General features: G+C 48.9%; 8 protein-coding genes across 8 annotated transcripts; 3 read left to right on the top strand and 5 right to left on the bottom strand.

Annotated features, from left to right (window-relative positions):
• Nucleotides 1-46: 46 nt before the first annotated feature.
• M430DRAFT_33328 (hypothetical protein) lies at nucleotides 47-336 on the bottom strand. The gene has a single exon (XM_024866348.1). The coding sequence runs from the start codon at nucleotides 305-307 to the stop codon at nucleotides 113-115; it is 195 nt and encodes a 64-aa protein (XP_024724320.1). The 5' UTR covers nucleotides 308-336; the 3' UTR covers nucleotides 47-112.
• Nucleotides 337-719: 383 nt separating this feature from the next.
• On the bottom strand, nucleotides 720-1,175 carry M430DRAFT_25481 (hypothetical protein; the record flags this gene model as incomplete). Its single annotated transcript, XM_024865251.1, has 1 exon — nucleotides 720-1,175. One exon carries the CDS (start codon nucleotides 1,173-1,175, stop codon nucleotides 720-722), a length of 456 nt encoding a protein of 151 aa, XP_024724319.1.
• Nucleotides 1,176-2,178: 1,003 nt separating this feature from the next.
• On the bottom strand, nucleotides 2,179-4,305 carry M430DRAFT_39764 (glycosyltransferase family 22 protein). The gene is made up of 4 exons (XM_024867339.1): nucleotides 4,178-4,305; nucleotides 3,416-4,094; nucleotides 2,563-3,363; nucleotides 2,179-2,515 (listed from the first exon to the last, which is right to left on the bottom strand). The coding sequence occupies exons 1-4, from the start codon at nucleotides 4,252-4,254 to the stop codon at nucleotides 2,267-2,269; spliced, it is 1,806 nt and encodes a 601-aa protein (XP_024724318.1). The 5' UTR covers nucleotides 4,255-4,305; the 3' UTR covers nucleotides 2,179-2,266.
• A 134-nt stretch (nucleotides 4,306-4,439) lies between these two features.
• M430DRAFT_33326 (hypothetical protein) lies at nucleotides 4,440-6,408 on the top strand. Its single transcript, XM_024866347.1, has one exon. It carries the CDS (start codon nucleotides 4,554-4,556, stop codon nucleotides 6,312-6,314), a length of 1,761 nt encoding a protein of 586 aa, XP_024724317.1. The 5' UTR covers nucleotides 4,440-4,553; the 3' UTR covers nucleotides 6,315-6,408.
• A 593-nt stretch (nucleotides 6,409-7,001) lies between these two features.
• M430DRAFT_16431 (hypothetical protein) lies at nucleotides 7,002-8,490 on the top strand (the record flags this gene model as incomplete). Its single annotated transcript, XM_024863459.1, has 4 exons — nucleotides 7,002-7,257; nucleotides 7,309-7,461; nucleotides 7,514-7,998; nucleotides 8,080-8,490. The coding sequence occupies 4 exons, from the start codon at nucleotides 7,002-7,004 to the stop codon at nucleotides 8,488-8,490; spliced, it is 1,305 nt and encodes a 434-aa protein (XP_024724316.1).
• A 1,063-nt stretch (nucleotides 8,491-9,553) lies between these two features.
• Nucleotides 9,554-10,429, bottom strand: M430DRAFT_96526 (hypothetical protein; the record flags this gene model as incomplete). The annotated part of the gene is made up of 2 exons (XM_024869968.1): nucleotides 9,554-9,974; nucleotides 10,029-10,429. 2 exons carry the CDS (start codon nucleotides 10,427-10,429, stop codon nucleotides 9,554-9,556), a joined length of 822 nt encoding a protein of 273 aa, XP_024724315.1.
• Nucleotides 10,430-10,935: 506 nt separating this feature from the next.
• On the top strand, nucleotides 10,936-12,614 carry M430DRAFT_56408 (hypothetical protein). The gene is made up of 4 exons (XM_024868607.1): nucleotides 10,936-11,025; nucleotides 11,131-11,698; nucleotides 11,864-12,034; nucleotides 12,109-12,614. The coding sequence occupies exons 1-4, from the start codon at nucleotides 10,954-10,956 to the stop codon at nucleotides 12,168-12,170; spliced, it is 873 nt and encodes a 290-aa protein (XP_024724314.1). The 5' UTR covers nucleotides 10,936-10,953; the 3' UTR covers nucleotides 12,171-12,614.
• Nucleotides 12,615-12,865: 251 nt separating this feature from the next.
• Nucleotides 12,866-15,152, bottom strand: M430DRAFT_95359 (hypothetical protein; the record flags this gene model as incomplete). The annotated part of the gene is made up of 2 exons (XM_024869887.1): nucleotides 12,866-14,314; nucleotides 14,367-15,152. The coding sequence occupies 2 exons, from the start codon at nucleotides 15,150-15,152 to the stop codon at nucleotides 12,866-12,868; spliced, it is 2,235 nt and encodes a 744-aa protein (XP_024724313.1).
• Nucleotides 15,153-16,528: the final 1,376 nt, after the last annotated feature.

Here is a 16,528-nt window from a genome sequence, read left to right as displayed (position 1 = left end):
TACATTCGGAGCAAGGCACTGGTAGAATTTGCCATGAGTTTAGTATGAAAGTCGCGCTGGGTATGTCTGAAGGTATACTCCCTAGCACGGATTTTGCTCATTCTATCCCAGATCACCAGGGGTACATCTTCCCTTCCCAGGTCCAAAAGGTCGCTGCACCGTCCTCCTCCTTCGGAGCAGTAACCTTACCGGCTTCATCATCTCCACCCTTCCCTTTACTAGCAATCACCTTCAGCATGCACGAGATACTCTCCTGTGGACTAATGATCCCTTCAACGTCCCAGTCTACGCTGACGTTTGCCGCCATATCAGTCGTCACCTCTCCTGGGTGCACCGCCAGCACAACTGGCGCTTCTATGCCTCTTTTGCGATATAGCTCGGCCGATAAGTGGCGTAGCCCTTGGTTGAGAGCGGCCTTTGAGGCAGCATATGCCCCGAAACCATCTTCAAAGGAGCGGAAGTTAGCAGTGGAGCCGGAGTCGGAGGATATGAAGACTATAGTGCTAATATTGATCGGGGTTTCTGGGGAAGCGGATGAGAGAGATGGGGATGGAACGTCCGCATCAGAAGGAGAAGAGAGCTTAAGCAGGTGTTGAGCCGTTAAGAGGGGGCCAATGGTATTTGTGTGTAGATGGTGGGCGAACGCTCCAAAGGATCTAGGAACTTGGTGAGCTCAAAGGTGGATCCAAAGTATATCAACAGATGGGAAGATTTATAAATCAGCCAAACGCTGAAAGGAGATCCAGACCCAATCTGTTCTGGGAAAGATTGGAAGACTGGAGCTTCATAGACAGATAAGATAACTGTATAGAAAGGAGGACCAACAGCTCTGAAATCCTGTTGGGGTAGACTAAAACCCCCGCGTTCAAAACCACGACATCAATAACCCCCTTTTCAAGTACTGCCCCCTTCCTTCCCAACTTCCCCACTTGCCCTGCGAACCGCTGGATACTTCCTTCGTCACTAACATCGCACTCAAGAATCGTAAGGTTATTCCCGTTCGGGCCTCTAGCGAGGTCCCAGAGCTTACTTCCACTACCAACAGAGTTGCCGGTCTGAGGAGCAGTAGCTGGTGCCCTTGCTGTAGCAATAACAATATGCCCAAGACCAAGGAGCTGAGTAACGAATTCCAAGCCGATGCCTCGAGAAGCTCCGACAATGAGCCAGATTGCCATTTTTGGGTATCTGATCAGTATTGAAGGACGAACGGGACTCTGAAAACCTTCAAAAGTATATAGATTTAGATAGTCAACGGACGGCTATTGCTCTATAGGAGATCACTGGTAGATAGATACTTGGTAAGTGGGATGTTAGCGAGCCTGTCAGTCGTTTTAGGTAATGCCTCCAATGGCGATTACATTCCTATGAATCTCAGGGATCAGGCCTTTGAGTTCTCATGACGAAGTCTTCGAGAAATGCGGTACCATATTTCGATATCAATGAGTGACTTTGCTCCTGCGTGGTTTAGATGGCAGTTCCTGACACACCAAGTCACGTGATATCGCCCAGAATTTTTCCTCCCCAAATTTGGGATGCCCAAAAGTGCGACGTGCAACAGAACTTTCTACCCACCTATATCTCCACCCCACAACGTCGCATCAAAATTCTAAAGAGTGCATTTTAATGCCTGTAGATAGGACTCTTTGAATATAATAATTTAATTCATACTAGAGTATAGACGGTGGTGAGGCTTTTGGGGATCTGGCGCTAGTGGACGCGCTATTATCTTTGGGTGCCTGAGGATGCCTCAGGATGCCTGAAATGTGAGGGTTCGAATTCGTGAGAATAACTCCCCCCCCCCTTCCTCTTTTCTGACCCCAACCCGAAAAAGAACCGGTCTTGCGTCCAATGTTCTCTACACTTTCTTCCGCATTATCAACGTGGTTGTTGTGATAGATTACCAGAAGAGGGGACTGGAAAGTATAAGGCTCATATGTAGTAACGGATGCGATCTACAATAATAAAGTCCTGATTGCCCGGTGGTTTTGACCCCCAGAGGTAGTCTAGGCCACCACACCAGATCGATGATAAGTACCTATTTATAGGGAAATCTACCTAGGCCACGAGGATTGGATGCTTTCAAAAGCCTTATTTTGTTTCCTGGTTTATAGACATATGTTCCATCAGCTGGGAAACTGCAACCACGGTTCTACCCATCATCGCGGTACATGATAGACTGCATGTAGGTAAATAATGTAAATATCTCTCGAACGACAACTACTTTTACATGTACTTTTGAGCCGACATAGCATGCATATTTGCCCATTTACTTCTTGCTTGTGCGCTGCAATAAACAATGTCTTCCCCACTTCCTTTGGTACTTCTCTGGAATTATTGACAATTCCGGAACCCATATCATCCGAGCAAGAACATGCGTCTGTGATGCATCAAGAAAGCGCTCACAAGCTATCGAATCCCAATTATCTACATCAAGGATGTAGTGTGGTTCAAGCTGTGAAGCGTTTGACCCAGGGTAATATGTGTCGACCAAGAAGTGACACGTCCGCAGATCGACCTAGCAAACCAATTAGTCCGAGCTTTCTGGATGGTATGTCGCCTTACGTATTTGCCCATATCCTCAATATTTTGGTCGTTCATACCGGAGGGTACAAGCCATGGGCCTGGCCAGATACCAAAACCTGTTTCTGCCTCGGAAAACTCGCCAGGAAGCAAGCCGTCAAACTCGCTCTTTATGAACTTCGCACGCATGTCATTCGGCAAATGATAGGAGCTTGGGAATCGATACCATTCCTTGCCAAAGCAAACGGAGTCACCGGGGGAACCAAACTTTCCGCTCTGCAGAGGTTCGTAGATCTTCATTGGCGCCGAATATGCGGTGTAGATACCATATATTCGGCTAAGGCCTATATCCAAAGATCCAACAATAACAGTACTGACAACTAGCAGTTTTAATCTTGCCGGAATCTTTCCAACAAGAGATTTGGGATCTGATCTGCCAAACGCCGCCAGGATAATATGAAGTGCCATTGCAGCATTCAGTGCAAGCGCAGGATAAACCGGGTACATGAACCGCTCCTCTTTATGTGGTTGAAAGCTGAAAATGCCCAGCCACAGGTAAAAGGGAGACATGAAGACGATGGTTCGAAGGCCAGTCACGGCGCCGCCTTCTCGTGAAGACCGTGAGAATATCTTTTGTAATGCGAATAGTGGTAGAGATGCAACAGCAAGAACGAACCAGATATTGAAATTGAGAAGAAGGTTTCGTATGTAGAAGTGCCACGGCTCAGTACCGAATATCTCGGGACCTCGTCCTGGACCACTAAACACATTATATAAGACGATGTTTAAAGGGACAAGTACAGCTTTCCTATAGAAGAAACCTGAGACCAGGAATTCGAATAACTGCCGTCGGTTAGATAGTACCAAGGAATGTCAAGCCAGAGGGGCCTCTTACAAGAACAAGGAGCGCCGCAACAAAGCCTCGAGCGAAGCGTATGATAGCATCAACTAAAGCATCCTTATTGCTTAGAAATGCAAACAGGAGCTCCTCAAACAAGAATGGTGCTGATAGGGCAATGGAAAACGGCCATCCCAGTATTCCTCCGACTGCAAACCAAAAGATGCCTTGCGCCGTCTTCAGTCCTCCCCTCCAATTCATGAATGCGGCTATTCCAAGCATTGTTGTGTACATGGCAAAGCTAGATGGGAGGAAGGCCACAGATGCATGGAACATTCCTGGGCTGAATATCATCGCCATCATGAAGAACAAGGCAATGCGGGGATTGAACGTGTTGTTGATGACCCTGAACAATTGAGTTTGGCACAGAGCGCAAATGAAAGCTAGAATGTATCGGATGAAATAGAATTCTGCAGCCTTGGTTGGAAATGGTAGCAAGCGTCTAAAGCTTCCAACCAACGCATGTAGAGCAACGTATGTCCAGCTTCGAATCGCATACTCGGGCGAGTACTCCCAAGTCTCCAAGCCATAGCCATGGCTAAGGTAGTGTGTCGGCTCCCAGTAATTGAAGGTCTCGTCGCAGTCTTGGATCGGTGCATAGATTGCCGCAAGTATGTTGGCTCCCAGAAAGACGTAGAAAGCGCTGATCGGTTTTACTGCGAAGGGGGTTGCTGGTCTATTAGAGAGCTCATTAGCTCGTCAGCCGCGAGTTCGATGTATGTATTAAGGTATGCTCTTCAGTGGAACTGGACAACCCACTTCATTTTGGGTCGCGGAGCTGCACTGGAGGTGCCTGCTCCGCGCGATGGAGTGACTCTCACAGATTTTGGAGGCATCTCTGGGAATCTGGCTTCCTTGCTGTCTGGCAGCCGCAGGGTTGGATCTGCAGACGTTCGTTGAGAGCCGACCCCATACTAGGTATTTTGGCGATTTGCAGTAGTGCGGTGCTGTAGCTCGGAGCTTAAATAAATATTTATTTATAGCGCGAAATTTAGAAATATTTCTCTCTGGACCATGATATGCCCACTTCACAGGGCTTCATTTTTGAGTAGAGCCTTTTCTAATTGAAAATACCCAATCATTTCATTTATTTGATACCCCTTTGGCAGCGTTCTCCTCACCAAACTCCAGCGATATGGATATGGATCCAGAAGCCGCCATCAGCAACGCAAGCAGTGAGAAGACAAAGGTCGAGGAGCCGGAGACTTCTAACGATGCTACTCTGCAAAGGCCGTCCGACGAGAGTAATGCACAAATCCAAAATGGAGGACCTGAATTGATGGACGCTGCGGATGCAGCCCCAATGCCGACAATCAGTACTCAAGTCAAAGAAGAAGGCGCAGAACCTGGAGCAGAGTCCGAACAGACCCCTCACATAGCCGCGGAGGAAGAACACGTCGAGGAAGAACATGTCGGGGAAGAACATGCCGAGGAAGAACACCCAGAATGGGAAATCGACTCGTCTCCAATCGTATCATCCTCTGACGACTCCAGTGACGACAGCTCGTCCGAGGAAACTGATGAGGAAGGCGAGAATTCGTACAAGTTCTTAAGCCCCGAAGAACAAGCTAGGATATTGATGCTCGGTGATGGAGGCTCAGATGATGAAGACGGTGGTAACAAGGGAGCGAAGAATGCCGGCAGCCAATTAAGAACAAAGAATGAGATTCCTGAAGAAGTTATACCGAAGCCCGATGTTACGATCACGCCAGAAATGCCGATTGAAGAACTAGGAGATGTCGAGGCAATTGTCGAGAATACTCTCCTCATAAAGGCCAAAACGTCAGGTGAATACAGAGTGTTGGAGAGCGGTTCAGTATTATGTCTGGCCGATAGGAGTGTCATAGGAGCGGTAGCAGAGACACTTGGACGAGTCCAGCAGCCATTATATTCTGTCCGATTCACAAATATGGGCGAAATCACAGAAGCGGGTTTAGCAGTAGGGACGAAGGTGTTCTACTCAGAGCAGCACTCAACATATGTCTTCACGCAATCCCTGAAGGCGTATAAAGGATCTGATGCTTCGAATATGCATGATGAAGAAGTGGGCGAGGAAGAAGTGGAATTCTCGGACGATGAAGCAGAAATGGAGCATAAGCGCAAACTGAAGCAAAGGAAGGCCGAGAAGCGGGGTGGAAAGATGCAGCATAATGGAGGATCGAATCGCGGTGGTCACCCACTGAGGCAGGAGCAAAAATATTCTAATGCAGGAACAGGATTGGAATATGATGATGGGGAAGATGAGGGCCCCTACAAGCCACTTGCACGGCCATCCGGATTTGCTGATACTGTTGGTCGGGGTGAGGCTCCGCAAGAGGGTACGTACTCGGGGGAGAACGATAGATCGAATTTTGCTAGCTGGAACGGCGATCAATTCAGAGGCAGAGGAAGGGGGGATAGAGGCAGGGCCCGAGGAGATCAGGGGCGAGGGGGCGACCGCGGGCGAGGTAGAGGAGGCTTTCACGACCGTCGGGGTGATAATAATGGGTATTCATTGCCACCTCAAAGTCACCAGAATGGTTACTATGCACAGCCAGGCGGTCCTTTCTCCCAAACACCACTACCAAACTTTCAAGCAGGATACGCTCACTCACAGCACGCACCCCCCAACCCCACCAACTTCAACAGCATGCCTCAAAACGAGTACTCGCCTCAACAACCATTACTGTGGCCTCAACTTCCTCAACCGCACCCCTATCAACAACCATACCAGCAAGCCTTCCAAAACATGCAAGGTGGCATGCAAGGCTGGCCGAATATGCCTTCAACTGCCCCTTTAGCATCTGGAGCGTTTATAAATCCTGCCTTCTTCAATGGTATGCAACCGGCCGGTGCAAACCAATTCAACCAACAAGGACAACAGAGGCAGCAAGGAAATGGAGATCCCCCGAGATGATAAACTGTATGTCTATGTGTACATCTCTATACTGGAAGAGAGTTCCGTCAAAAGGACGGGCTTACAACTACCCAAAAAACTTGATGCATCAGTGACCAAGAGCTGATTACTATGCTCGTTTCGTTCATGTGATCCTCATATCTTCCACTGGGGCAGTTTACCCTGATATTTCGGGATCTCAGGCTATATAATGTAAAAGATGTAAGCAAGTACTTCCCCCGCATACTTCCCTCTGTGCAAGTGCAGATAGGTATATCCGAATCCAATCGATACAGGCAGCGAACGCAGAAGTCCACCCGCAACAACTGAACCAAGCGTTGAATATTCCTGATGCAGGCCGTGGGAGCAGCGCAACGTCGGGTTGTCACTGAATTAGCCCAAAACGGACAAAAAGTCCCTGGGGACTTAGTTGATGGGTGATAAGGCATCCGGCTATTCCCACGGCGGGACAATCACCCCGCCGTCTTTCTTTGCCTTATCGAGCAACCTCACATTGTATGCATGTACGGATATATAATCGTTATTTTTGAATTTATTTGTATTTTTATTTATACCTTGATGTCTTCGCAGATGTATATATCTGATGTTGGTTTTGGATTTTGACGTGCTCTCACATTTTTCTTTGCTCGGTTTCCTATCTTTCCGACCATTGAGACATCGCACTACGCGATCCGAGTCTGTCTGGAAATGGATGGAACACGATTCTATAGATGTCGAGAATGGACTGAAAAGTTCATTGAAGAAAGTCGGTCTTCTTTGGTTCAGAAAGCCACAGGCCATTCAAGGGTTGTGGTGAGCGGGACAGCATTGCTGTGCTTGACCATATGGCTTTTGATCCGAGTTACACAGTTTCTTAAGAAACCGAAGGCGTGTAGGCCGACGACACCAGACCTTGAGAAACCGGCATCAAGAAGTTTCAAAGCGCCGCAAAGAGAGCCAGGAGGTTAGCATTCTTTCCCAAGATATTGAATGAAGGCGGCTGACGATGAAGCAGTATGGGAGCCGTCGGATTTCAAACGACCTACTGCATCGCCAGCTCCCAACTGGGATGTCCATACATCCAAACCAAAACCCTACCGCCCGTTCAGATATGGACCTTACCATATCACCATGGGCTTGCGGAATATGAACTGGGACGAATGGATAGGTACGTTTCCCCATTCCCAACTAGATGCGTTTCTACGACTAACTCCCCACAGAGCTGGACAATCATTACATGAAGTTCCACGCCGATAAAAAGCAGCGAATAGCTGAGCGTGGCTCCAAATGTTGTCATACTGACCCCAGGGCCTTCGACGGTGCCGTCGAGCTCCTCGAGGAACTTTGCGGGTACCTTACTGAGCGGTATCCATCCTTGTACAAACGTACACCTGTCGGGATGGACAACCTGCTCACTGGTGAATCATTCAACATCGTTGAGCGACCACTAGCGGAAGATCCAATGCAGATGGCTGCCCGATGGGTGCAAGACGATTTGGCAATCATGTTCGAGAAAGAAGACGGGCAGTACTACCTCCTCGCAGGCGCCATTTTACTTGCCGGGTTCTGGAAGTTGGAAGACAAGTTGGGCATGGCGTTGAGTGAGATACACACTTCGGGTGATGTGCCCGGCTTCAAACAGAAATTAGAGAAAGGAATGACGAATTTCTTCCGAAGGGTACAACCTAATGGCCCAGTGCAGCGCGTAAGATCTCCACCCCTCCCCCAAGTCGGAGATATCTTGGCAGTCGACGTGTGTCCCACATATATACTGACAGCAACATAGAATAACTACTTTATCCAAGTCGACGATAAACTCGCCTGGTCCTCCAGCATCGGATCTGAAGATGGCGAACCAGGCACTGTCGGTTGGTTCAGCGCCGAGAAGAACAAAGCAATCGAGCATCACTATTTCCGGTCCGAGCGCCAGACTCTACGTCGCCTACCACGCAGCGGAGGGGTCGTCTTCACGATCCGCACATACTTCCATCCGATTACCGAGATCTGCGAAGAGCCCTACGTGCCAGGCAGATTAGCGAGCGCGATCAGGAGCTGGGGCGATGATCTGAGTAGGTACAAGGGTAAAGAGAAATACGAGCAAGTCCTACTAGAATACCTGGATAAGAAACATCAAGAGCAAGTGGAAGCAGGCCTGGATCTTGAAAAGGAGGATGAGGTCAGGGCGTATCCTTTCTGAGACGGGGGGAATGAATGAATGAATCATGGTTTCTGGTCCATGGTACGGTCTGGAGATACGACCAGGTACGATTGCGAATTGAATATACACAATTACAGCTTATTTCTCTGCTCGTTGGCGCGAGATTGAGTGTCTCTTTCAAAAAGCGTGTGCAAAATACTTTCAATTGCCATGTTATTTATATGAGCTGCCAGGTAGTGCCCTGGTATACCAGTCAGTCGATATAGTGCCCAGGATTTCAATACATAGCCTAACCCCCATCTTATGATCTATCTACCTCCTATTCCTCCCACTTTTTTTTTCAGTTCTAGAGCGCACTCCCCATTTCTCCCATCATATCTCACTCTCTCATGGTAGTAACACACAAATGAGAAAAATCCAACTATCGCCATATCTCAATCCTCTGATCGCTATCTCTGGCGCTGGATAGTATACTCCAGCGGGAAAGACTAGAGCTTTGCTATCTTTCATGAGCTTTGACCATGGTTGGAGTTATACGAGGGGGCCGTTCATTTCTTTTATGTCTATCTCTTTATCCCTATTCCGGAAACCTCTGTAGATAGGTAGGTATAGAAAAGGAGGTGGAGATATCTCGTGCTGTAGTGGCAGAGTTGCTGGGCAGGTGCGATAGGAGCGGGAGAGGTGAGGGAAGCAGAACAGCAAGTTTGCAATTGATCGGTACCTAAGGTACTCGAGAACGGATTTCTTCGTCGCGGATCAACTCTACGAAGCGGGCGCTCGTATAGGTAGAGAGGGTACGAGGGGAATAGAAAAAGAAGCTCAACTGGAGAATTGGAATGTTTTAGGTGCTCCGAATGGCTGATAACAACTTATACTTCATATGATCTCCAGTACTTCTTCTGTTTTGCATCTCTCGTTTTATATATAATCTGCATTCTGCAGTCTATTTATTGTCTATCGTCTATATATGATATATCTCCACAAATAAATCCTGAGATGCTGACCTACTCTAACCCAAAACGCCGCTTCTATGCAATGCAGTATGTATCTAATTGCAAAACATTCGCCCAACCAAAGATGTCTATGCCCCAAAGAGCCACTTCTACGCTTTTTGCGTACTAGCTTGTACCGCCTCTAGCGCTCTCTTCTCAGCGTCTGTATTTCCTTCGACTGCTCTTTGAGCAGCCTCTTCGACCTCGGCCTTCCTGTTCAGGTAACTCAGATAGGTCTGCCAGCCAATAGCGATAAAGCCGGCGAAGATGCTCCGATATTGCGCGTCTATGAAGGTGAAACTGAAAGCCGTAACCGCGGGCCACAGTTTGCAGCTGTTGACTACGGAAACTGGCACGGTGCGTTTGATGCGTTCCCAGACCTCGGGGAGCGTGTCGCCTGATAGGAGAGATTGCATGCCGAAGAAGTAGCTGTTGAAGAGCGGGGTATAAGCGACTTGATTGACCGTCACTTTGGTTGCGAGAGAGAGGATCTTGGACGAATAGTTGAAATGGTTGCCGAGGAAGATGAACCTGGGAGATATCTGGTTAAGTCTTTTGCCGTACTAGAAGATGAGCAATACTAACCATTGGTAACTTGGTATCGAAGAGCCAGCACTGATTACCAAGGCACGCAGTGTGCGGGCAGGATCATAGTCATCTCCATTGATGCTCTGCGCAGACAGATCACCGAGAAAGTAAATAACGAGTGAACTAATGAACTGTGTCGTGTAGGGACGTTTCCGCTGGCTTCTCCCGTAGGCCTGGAAACCTCTCGATAAAGGGCCTAATCGCTGCCACAGTGGCACAGTCGGTACGGTGCTTGGAACAGGGATAGAAGTGCCATTGGCGGCGTCGTCCACGTCTTTCGTATGAGGTGTATTATTATTGTTGGAGCTGTGTCGTTTGGAGATGTTGGTTTGGCGGTTTGGTAAGTGGGACCTCCGTAAGGCGGCTCGCCCAGCCGTCTTGCACCCGAATGTAAGCATTCGGGCAATGATTACCGCGGGCGCATAATACCACTGTAATTGCAAAAAATCTGAGAGCTGAAGAGCAGTGATGGAAGGGCTCAAGGAAAGTGGAATAGGATGAAGAATTGGAAAGTTGAAGATTGGGATGGGACTCGGGAGGTTTGTACTCCGTAGTAGATCTGAAGATCCCGGAGTTAAATGGGGTTTCCGTCCGATCGATAAGGCGTCAGCCCCGTAGCCGCTCGTTCCCTTGGCGCCCTTAGCGCCACTAGCGCAGGCACATAAGCACGGCAGTTCACGTGACATTATCGCGGGTCTCCTCGGCTATGCGGCCGCATCAGAGAGACCGATCATTGCCGAGTCCCGATAAAGGTCAACTGTGCATAGCCGCAAGTTGGTGGACTATCTGGTGTTTTGCCTACACTTTCCTCTCTTTTACTCGTGTTGTTTATATATCTCTCTCTCTCCTGACCGTGGGTGCATTTCTCTTCTATAGCTAAACCCAGCCAGTGACCTCGCCCGACCGCTGCTCTCACTTCACTATGGGCGAGCAAAAAGGTAAATCTCCGACACCTCCTATAGTGTCTGTCATCTCTGGCGGCATCGCAGGTGGCGTAAGGATCCCCGGGGAGTTCAAACCATTGCAGCATCTTCCGCAAAACCCCTATTTGCTTACCTAGTCGAGGCCAATTGTCGCTGACTTGCTTCCCCGCTCCAAGGTCGAAGCTTTTGTCACATTCCCCGCGGAATACGCGAAGACGAGGGTGCAGCTGAGGAGTGATACGAAACCGCCACGGAACCCGTTCTCTATCATCTCTCGCGTCTATCGACAGGAAGGTCTGCGGGCGCTTTACAAGGGCTGTGGTGTGCTCGTCGTCGGGAGCGTTGGCAAGGATGCGGTGCGGTTTCTGGGCTTTGACACGGTGAAGAATGCTTTCAAGGACCGCGAGACGGGGACCCTTTCCCCCGGCCGGAACATGCTCGCTGGGATGAGTGCTGGAGTTCTGGCTTCGATTTTCGCGGTGACGCCTACTGAGCGTATCAAGACGGCCCTCATTGACGACGCGCGAGGCGCAAAGCGATACCAATCCACGTTGCACGCAATTCGGATGATTCTTCGTGAAGATGGCTTCGTCGGCCTCTATCGTGGTTTTGCCGGCACGACCCTTAAGCAAGCTTCCGCTACTAGCTTCCGCATGGGCTCCTACAATATCATCAAGGATTTTGAGGAGGTCCGTAACATCCCTCAGAGCACTGCGGTTAATTTTGTCAATGGCTCTGCAGCTGGCAAGTCCCCTCCTTTCTTTTGTCTACAGCCCCTCAAATATAGTCGAATATACACCTCCTCCCGGTTTCCCCCGCCGTCTATAGCGTCATCTCCGCATCTCATCCTCTCAAGACCAGCCAGGCCAGCAAGTTCAAAAAAACTAACCCCTAATCCCATCCCCACAGGTCTCATAACCACCCTCGCAACCCAACCCTTCGATACCATCAAGACGCGATCCCAATCCGCAAAAGCCACCACCACCGTAGAAGCCATAACCAGTATTCTGAAAGACGGAGGGATCCGAGCGTTCTGGCGCGGTACCGTCATGAGACTATCAAGGACGGTGATCAGTGGAGGTAATCCCCCCTTTTCTCTTTCTTTCCTAACAGCCAAACAAAACCCACAGAAACTGACCCGATTTTATTTATAGGTGTGTTATTCACGACCGCTGAGGCTATAGCGAAGATTCTGAATCCTATGTTCGTACGATGATGACCAGGAAGAGATTCCTTGAGTCTAGACATCCGGGTTCCATTAAACTTTATTCATCTATACATCTATCCTATGTAGATGTCGGTTCTCTATGTATGTCTAAACTTATCGTACGAGGATTTGCCTTGGGGGTGTGTTCACAATTCAATTCTCGAAGCCGTTGTCATCAAGCATGATGATTGAAAAAGCGTTTGTTTGTTGTAACCCCTTTTCAGCATGCTGCTAATGGCACGTTGATTGGGAAATGGATATTTTGGTGTCTTTTCTCTCTCGCATTTTTCCTTCACTTCGCCAGAACTCGGCGTTGCGAATGGATTGAGATGGATGGATGGATGCATTCAGTATCTAGATAAGAGAAAAGGTAACTCGTCGAAAAAGAAAAAGGTGACTCGGTGAATAGAGGATAGCTATATAGTTATTTACATATCATCTCACATACACAGTATCGTCTTTATTAGATCTTCACTCCCATTTTACACTCGTGAACAAGTACTTGTAGTTAGGTAATTCCCAGAAATTGGCCTCGTGGTGGTAGTAGTTAATATGAAGTATATATCCAGTATTCTTCATTTTAGCATACAATCATGTGCGCCTGGGTATTTTGCACCGGACTATTATTACAGAAATTCATTATCCATCCCATTCATGTATGCGCTGCATCCCATTCATCAATGGCCATCAAGGCCGCTCGCTCGCTATATGAATGCCCCGGAATTGCCCTTCCCATCATCAAATGGTGGCGGTGGTCCCCTGCGCGCCTCCCACTTCCGTCTCTGCTGCTCATAATGCTCTTCTGGACTCCTTGTCTCCTCTTCCCCTTCTTTTTCTGTGCTCCCTCGTCTTGGAGGCGTTAACTCTCTTCTATATCCATTGGGAATCTGCGCATAGCGCGGCTTATCCTCAATACCCCAGTCATCATCATCGTCTTCGTCTTCGATATCTTCTTCCTCGTCAAATTCAGGCATCGTAGGTTGCCTTCCAGTCGCTGTATCTCCCTTCACAAGCCCCAACCTCTCTTCCTCCGTAGCACCCTTTGTTTGAGCCCCGTGGCTAGTTTTCCTAGCTGTGAACCCGCTTCTGAGAATGGGCGATCGGCTTGGAGGCAAATCTTCCTCGGGATGAGTCGGTCCTCTCCTAAACACATTTTGAAAAGAGAACTGTCTTTTAGCAGAATGAGGTGGTGGAGTAGGGGGCACAGAAGGATATAGACTACTTCTGCCGCTGCCCATTCGATGGGGAGTGCCATCATCTACAATGGTGATATGTCTCTCCCTTTCACCAGCAGCACCCTCATACTCAGTTTTTGGTTCGACAGGAAGCCCATATTCATTGCTTCTGTCATGACCATGGCCATAATCTGGGCCATCGGTAATGTCACCATCAACTTTGTAGATAGGGATAGCTATCTCTGTCAAAGGGACAGGGTGCATTGGGCTCTGAACATTTGGAGGCCCTGTTTCTGGAGAACGGACCCGACCTGGGACAATGACTGACCTGGCATGACTACGAATGCTGCCAATAAGAGAGCCGAGACCACCAGTGTTTGGTCGCTCCTCGTCGTGGTCCGAGTCAGAATCTTCAGGAAAGTGTGACATGCCGAGTGGTGGATGAGCCCGGGGTGTATGAGCCCTCGTCTCGAAAGAAAAGGGGGTGGCGTTGGCTCGTGATCGTAGACTTCGATTTCCGCTGTATGTAGTCCTACGCCTTCGAAGCCCGTCCCATTCAATCTGCTCATTTTCACCAATAGGCTCGAGATCTTGGAGTTTCTCCTCGTGCAATCTCCTTGCCTCATCGAGTTCCATCTTCTGTCTCGCGGATGACAAGCGTCGGACAATGGCTGCTGTTCCTCGGATGGCATCGGCTTTGGGTTCGGACTCTGGTTGTTCCTGTTCAGCTATCGTTCGCATTTGGTCAAGATCACCAGCGAAGACAGCTGTATCTGGGACATCCTTGGCAGATTTCGAGAGCTGGAGGAGGACGACTCCAGCACAGATGACGAAGAAACCCATGACAACCGTGACGATGGAAGTCGGGGTTCCTTTAAATCCCCTGAAGAGGATCGCGGACGTAATGATTGTGGTGCTCGTAAAATAAACATAATATGTCGGTGTAACCAACGCGGCATTGAACAAATTAAGTGCTTTCTGTACAGATTCGTTAGTAGAGCGCCATCCTGACTAGCAAGTGAACACTTACATTCAGGTATATGATTTCAGTCACAAGTGTCGTGATGACGAAAACTAACAAAACGTAGAGAAACCACTGGTTGAACTGTGGGGTACCCCCTATTTGCGCAACAATGGCTGCTCCGAGACCCTGTGTAGCCACTACACTCAGGCCTCCGATAAAACTGCAGATTGACAGATATACCAGCATGGACTTCTTTCCATACCGTGGTCCGGCCCAGACTGCAGTAAAAATACAGCCGACAATGACTACTCCAGTATAGGAGAGAAAGCCTGGTGCAATCACATAGTGTTGCATTTCCTGGATAGTTGCAGCAGAAGACTCGGAGGGTGCATTCATAACAATGACCACTGATCCTACAATGCACAAGAAGCACCCAATTTTCCCGATCATGCTCAATCGTTCCTTCAGGAAGAAGGCCGAGAGAATTGTTGTAATGACGACAGACAAGGCCCCCAGAGGTGTGACCAGTATAGCGTCGACAAATGCGTATGCTACAAAGTTGCAGATCTCCCCAATAATCATGAGTGTCATCCCGGTCCACCAGAACGCATTCTTGAGGTAGCCATAGCCTTCACCCGCAACCTCGCCGTATTTTTCGTTTGCCTTCAGTAACCCGATCTTCTTCAGCACGAACGACACTCCAATAAACAGGCCCGATGCTACTGCCAACGATATCCCAATCGCCTTGTATATGGGAGGCCTTGACTCTTGGGCCGGGTTCGCCGTACTTGTGCTGTTCGCTCTCGCATACAAGATATGCGCCGCGGCGAGGGCTTGTGCTGGTTGATCCATGGCGGAGAACCGCCGGATGGGATCGGAGAAGTCGTGATATCTCGCAGTGGTTCCCGTCAACAGCAGTCGATATGCTCAATTGGTGGTTGTGTGGACGAGGGGTGATAGAGTGGAGGTGTTGTAGTTGGGTGTGATCGTGGGTGCCGCATAAGATCTGGAGGGTATTTGAAGAGACAGGACAAAAAGAATGAATATTCGACTGCGAAACTGTACAGGTGTTGCGATGCAATTAATGGTGCCGTGTCGACGGACCAGCTCCGATCATGTTCGTCGATTCGTTAGAGAGTTCTGGACAGACAGTCAGTTCACCCTTTCGAAACGTCTGCGGTGCGAGAAATGTGAGCGTTTGAATCTGTGCCAGAGTAGGGGGGACGCGGCTGGAGGCGAGAGAGCAGGGGAGAAAGGGCGGGAGGGGTTGGGACCTACAGGGTCCTGTTGAGATATACGGGGGTATGTGGACTTGGGGTCTTGGATATGCGGAAGTAAACAAAGCACCGACGGGATGGATGGTGATGAACTCGGGTACATGGAGATGGAGATGGAGAGAAGGCAGATATGCGAGCAGAATTTGAGCACGTTAACCCATGTTAAGTTATACACGAAGAGGAATGCATTTCTCACGGGTGAAGCAAAGCAAAAGGGAGGTTGGAGCTGTGATAAGTGGTGGTTGGTGGTTGGCAGGGGATCGAGACAAGGCTGTGCGGCGGCAAGTCCCGCCTTTTCCTGAAGAAGAGAATCAGAAGTAAAGAAGTAAAGAAACTATAGATGTTCTCCGCTGAAATTCACCGATGTGCCTCGGTCTGTTATTTATTTACGATGTAAAAATAATTATACTGTACAATACTATACACCTCACCCTCCACACATCTCCTTCATCTGGAAACGCTGGTCTGAGAAGTTTCGTTTGCGACGCGCGGCTGCACGTCCTTTTTACCTCCTCGGCGATGCTATTTTAAGACGGGCCAATCAATCTCAGCTGCCATCAACCATCCCGAGTATCTCTTCTGGACCTATGTATCCAACCCGAGGCAACATAGGTAGGTAGGTAAGTCTAGGTACGTATTTGTATCTGTATACATACCTAGGGAGGTACGTAAGGTATGTACAAGTACGAAGGCATGTATTCGCACTCCACAGTTCGCTCCATCTTGGCTGTTTCAAGTTTTAACTATCCCGCGTCGTCCAATCGATATCTGCTCCTTTTGCCCAACGATGGCAATGGGTTCGATCACACTACCCCTTTAAAACGGGAGAGAGTGTCGACATTGCTATCCAATCCTGCTCTTCGTCGATCAATCTAACCTTGGAGATCAGGCTTCCAATGGAGGTCTTGAAAACCCCTAAATCATGCTAGAGCAACTGTGCTAGCGATGACA

The sequence above is a fragment of the Amorphotheca resinae genome, assembly GCF_003019875.1.
Source record: "Amorphotheca resinae ATCC 22711 unplaced genomic scaffold M430scaffold_2, whole genome shotgun sequence".
NCBI classification, from domain to species: domain Eukaryota; kingdom Fungi; phylum Ascomycota; class Leotiomycetes; order Helotiales; family Amorphothecaceae; genus Amorphotheca; species Amorphotheca resinae.
The sequence above is the reverse complement of the archived record's forward strand: the minus strand, read 5'-3'. Positions and strand labels throughout refer to the sequence as shown.

Excerpts from the sequence above, each read along its gene's own strand:
- M430DRAFT_56408 (XM_024868607.1), top strand. The coding sequence starts at position 10,954 with ATGGGCGAGCAAAAAGGTAAATCTCCGACACCTCCTATAGTGTCTGTC. Across the intron at positions 11,699-11,863 it reads TGTCAATGGCTCTGCAGCTG|GTCTCATAACCACCCTCGCA; the intron begins GCAAGTCCCCTC and ends CCATCCCCACAG. Across the intron at positions 12,035-12,108 it reads AAGGACGGTGATCAGTGGAG|GTGTGTTATTCACGACCGCT; the intron begins GTAATCCCCCCT and ends TTTTATTTATAG.
- M430DRAFT_33328 (XM_024866348.1), bottom strand. The coding sequence starts at position 307 with ATGGCGGCAAACGTCAGCGTAGACTGGGACGTTGAAGGGATCATTAGT.
- M430DRAFT_39764 (XM_024867339.1), bottom strand. The coding sequence starts at position 4,254 with ATGCCTCCAAAATCTGTGAGAGTCACTCCATCGCGCGGAGCAGGCACC. Across the intron at positions 4,095-4,177 it reads GCTCCGCGACCCAAAATGAA|ACCAGCAACCCCCTTCGCAG; the intron begins GTGGGTTGTCCA and ends GCTCTCTAATAG. Across the intron at positions 2,516-2,562 it reads TTGAGGATATGGGCAAATAC|GTCGATCTGCGGACGTGTCA; the intron begins GTAAGGCGACAT and ends TTGGTTTGCTAG.
- M430DRAFT_33326 (XM_024866347.1), top strand. The coding sequence starts at position 4,554 with ATGGATATGGATCCAGAAGCCGCCATCAGCAACGCAAGCAGTGAGAAG.